This window comes from Bison bison, unplaced genomic scaffold, assembly GCF_000754665.1.
Source record: "Bison bison bison isolate TAMUID 2011002044 unplaced genomic scaffold, Bison_UMD1.0 scf7180017864181, whole genome shotgun sequence".
NCBI lineage: Eukaryota > Metazoa > Chordata > Mammalia > Artiodactyla > Bovidae > Bison > Bison bison.
In genome coordinates, this window is record NW_011494753.1 from 9,065,835 (window position 1) to 9,069,867 (window position 4,033).

General features: G+C 59.2%; 1 protein-coding gene across 1 annotated transcript in view; it reads left to right on the forward strand.

Annotated features, from left to right (window-relative positions):
- SEMA7A (semaphorin 7A, GPI membrane anchor (John Milton Hagen blood group)) overlaps positions 1–4,033 on the forward strand; it is a 24,394-nt gene that overhangs the window by 14,309 nt on the left and 6,052 nt on the right. The window contains exons 3-8 of the mRNA XM_010843361.1: positions 655–696; positions 1,033–1,125; positions 1,341–1,425; positions 1,588–1,698; positions 2,304–2,443; positions 3,064–3,248. Of these exons, the coding sequence (XP_010841663.1) occupies positions 655–696; positions 1,033–1,125; positions 1,341–1,425; positions 1,588–1,698; positions 2,304–2,443; positions 3,064–3,248 (656 nt within the window). The remainder of the gene's footprint in view (positions 1–654; positions 697–1,032; positions 1,126–1,340; positions 1,426–1,587; positions 1,699–2,303; positions 2,444–3,063; positions 3,249–4,033) is intronic.

The window sequence follows — 4,033 nt, forward strand, 5'->3', positions numbered from 1 at the left end:
CCTTGTTTTGGAGCACGGGCTCCAGGGCATGGGCTCGGTAGTTGTGACACACGGGCACACAAAATTAGTTGCTCTGTGGCATGTGGGGTCTTCCCAGACCAGAGATCGAACCTGTGTCCCCTGCATTGGCCTGTGGATTCTTAACCGCTGAACCACCAGGAAGTCCCTTTCCCCATCTTATCTCCTCTCTGGCCTTGGTGAGAGGCCTCAGGGAATCCGGGGGAGCTGGCATGTCTTCCAGAACTGGTCAGCCCCCTATAAGCACATAAGTGCTTACCACCATAAGTGGTGTCTGGGGAAAGGCTCCGTGAAAGTGGTCCTGACTGGCCTGGGTGCTGGAGTGATGTAGAGACAGGCATGGAACTAACAGGCCTGGCCAGGTGGGGAGCGCTGACTAGGGAGGCCTAGCAGGAAGCCGGCCTCCCAAACCCTGTGACCCTGTCTTGTGAGATTTCTGGGCTGGCCCGTGAGCTCTGGGCTTTGGCTCTGGGTATCAGGCTGAGTAGCCTGTGTGTTCTTGGGTAAATCACTCCCCTTCTTGAAGCCTTAATTGCTCATCTGTCAAACGAGCCCATCCTGAGGATGCATGGAAAGCAGTTGGGGGCATCTTGCCCCTGGCAGGTGGACTCACATCCCCCCTCCCTGTTTCCCCAGGTGAACATTGGCTCCACCAAGGGGTCCTGCCGGGACAAGCAGGTGAGTGTGGAAAAGGGAGTGCAGAGAGCAGGCTGGGCCCCTTGGAAAAGTCCCTAAGAGTCTGAGGAAGGAGGCCTGGCTCTGTCTTGGGAGCCGCAGTCCGGGAGGAGAGAGGCAGCCCTGTCCTAGGGTTCCTGGCCTGAGCAGGAGACACTCCTTCCCTAAACCTGTCCTCTGTTTTTAGGGGGGTGGGAGTCAACTGCACCCACTCGGGCTCTCCTTAGAGATACCTCCTGGGCTTAGATTTCTGAAGCCTTCTTTCCCAAGACTGAGGGTCCTAGTGCTAGGCCTGCCAGGGCCTCCGACCAACTTCTTGCCTTCTGCCTTTCCTGGCAGGACTGTGGGAACTACATCACACTCCTGGAGAAGCAGAACGAAGGGCTGCTGGCCTGTGGCACCAATGCTCGGCACCCCAGCTGCTGGATCCTGGTGAGGAGGCCCCTCCCTGTGTGCCTGGTCAGCTCACCCTTGTCTGGGTGGGCTTCTGCCCCTCAAGGTGGGAGGAGGAGGGGGAGCGCTCTGAGGCTGGTCTCGTCTTGTACAGAGTTCCTGGGAGGATGGGGACCCTGGCTGAGCAGCTGGCACCCATGGAAGGCAATGACCATGGGACCACGTGGTATTCTGACCCTCTTGGTCTCCCTCAGGTGAACGACTCTGTGGAGTTTCTTGGGGAGAGGAAAGGTTATGCACCCTTCAGCCCGGATGAGAACTCCCTGGTTCTGTTTGATGGTAGGGCCATTTGACGGTAGGGCCGAGGCTGGAGCATGCGGGTGCCCTGAGGGCAGCTGTGCTGGGCTGGGGGAGGGTGGTCAGCTCTGTGCCTGGTCCAGGCCCCGTGGAGGGGCTTCCAAGAGCTGCGTGCGCTTATCTGTGGCCCTCCACTGTGCCCAGGGGACGAGGTGTACTCTACCATCCGGAAGCAGGAGTATAATGGGAAGATCCCTAGGTTCCGCCGCATCAAGGGTGAGATCGAGCTGTACACCAGTGACACCGTCATGCAGAGTGAGTCAGATCCCACTGGGCTGGCTGGGCGGGCCGACGAGGGTGTGTGAACGCTCAGGGGTCCTCATGCTTCTCGGGAGGCTCCCTGAGGGCCACTGGGGCCACAGGCCATCAGGAAAGTGGGAGCTGGGGTGCAGCCCTGAGACAAGAGAGCCAAGGAGGTGGGCCTGGCCAGGAGCAGGGGATAGCAGAGGTGAAGATGTGGGGGCAGAATGGGCCTGACACCCTCTGGAGACAAATCAGAGGAAGCCCCAGACCCAGTGCGGGGTCCCCGGGAGCCACAGCGTGTCCTTCTGCTGAGCTCATGTGGAGCCACACCCACTCCCTCTTCTGCCAATTAGGCAGAGGTGACATAAAGGGCCTCAGGGACTCCTCCCAGTCCCTAGGCATGAAGTCATTGCTCCTGGGCCAATGACATCTTTGTAGGAGAGGGCAAAACAGGTGAGGGGTGGGGGTGCAGAGTCTCGGCCCCCTTGGGGTGTTGGACCTGGCATTCTGAAGTTTATTCCTGCTGTGATTGGACGTGGGTTTGTTTATGCAGACTCGGAGGCTGGGTCCTCTGAGAGGCTCCCGGCCTCAAACCCGTTCATGTCTGTCCCCGGCAGACCCACAGTTCATCAAGGCCACCATCGTGCACCAAGACCAGGCCTATGATGACAAGATCTACTACTTCTTCCGAGAGGACAACCCTGACAAGAATCCCGAGGCCCCGCTCAACGTGTCCCGAGTGGCCCAGCTGTGCAGGGTGAGCCAGAGCAGGGTGGGCAAGCGAGTGTGTCTGTGCCTGAACAGGAGTGAGTGAGTGTGTGAGTCCCTGTGTGTGTGCAAGTGTGCGAGGGAGTCTGTGGGACTGTGGGAGGAAGAGGGTGTGCACAGGCGGGTCGGTGCATCTGTGAATGGGTAGTGATGGTTGGGATCACGTGCATGTGTGAGGGTGTGCACAGGTGTGTATTCATGGAGAGTGTGTACGGGCATATGCATGGGAACAAGAGTGTGTTGACGTTGTGTGTGTCACCTGTGTGAAGATGCTGAGTTGTGTAGGACTATGCCATGTGTGTGAGTGTGAATGTGTAAGAGTGGGCAGACGTGTGTCTGAGCTAGTGTGCTCGGTGGGGACCTGACCCCCGCACCCTGCAGGTCCCCACTGTGGGCCCTGTGCCCTGGGTCAGCCAGGCCCGCCACCTGGAGCCTGGCCTGAGTTGTGGGGCGGCCCAGCCTTGCCCCTTGGCAGGTCCTGGCCCCTTGCAGGGCCTCTTTTCCTCCTCAGAAGCCTGGGTGCTGGCCTTCCCGGCATCAGGTGCCCCGGGTGTATGGGGTAGCCCAGGCAGGTGCTGAGGGACCTCCCCCTCCTCTCCTCCCTTCCAGGGGGACCAGGGTGGTGAGAGTTCACTGTCAGTCTCCAAGTGGAACACCTTCCTGAAAGCCATGCTGGTGTGCAGTGACGCCACCACCAATAAGAACTTCAACCGGCTCCAGGACGTCTTCCTGCTCCCCGACCCTAACGGCCAGTGGAAGGACACTAGGGTCTACGGCGTCTTCTCCAACCCCTGGTGAGTGGCCTTGTCCTGGGGCTAGGCTGGTGAGTGTCCAGTGGGGGTCACAGCACTTGGGGCCTGCCAAGGGGATGGCTGATGTGGCAAGCGCAGGGATTCCAGGCTCAAGGGACGAGGCTGTTGCTGGGCCTGGGTTGGGCGGACACAGCGCTCAGGGGGATGTGTATGTTGGTGCGTTTGTGAGTCTGTATAGATGGCTGTGTGCACACGTGCCGTATGCATGCTCATGGCTACTGGGCTTGTGTGTCCTCCAGCTGTGTACGCAGAGTGGCTGCTGGGCCCTGGGAAAAGGCTCCTGAGGCCTCTCAGGGTGCTGGGTGCTATCACACCTGCTCAGGCATTGCCTGTGCCTGATAATTCACACCTCTTAATCACTCTCATTGATTGAAAACAAGACAGGCCTAAGTGCAGGGTGTGTGTTGGGAGGGTGGGGGCAGGGTAGGGAAACCAAGACCCTGTTCTGGGGCTCCCGTGTGCATGGACCAAGCGGGCTGGGAGGAGGACGGGGTTCTGGCCTCTGTGGCCATTAGCATCCCAAGGATGCGCGTGTTGGGATTTCTCCTGCCCTGGGCTTGACCTCTGAACTCAGTGATTCCGTGACAGAATACAGGTTGTGGTTTTATATTGCAAAAGAGAGAAATTAGGCTGAACTTCCGTCCCTCCCTCTTTCTGTCCTGCCTCTCTCCTTCCTTCAGTGGTATTTGCTAACACTCAGGCACTGGCCTTGGCCTCCAGGAAAGTCCCTGCTGTCACAGAGCTCGAAGGCCAGGTGGCTTGGTCGC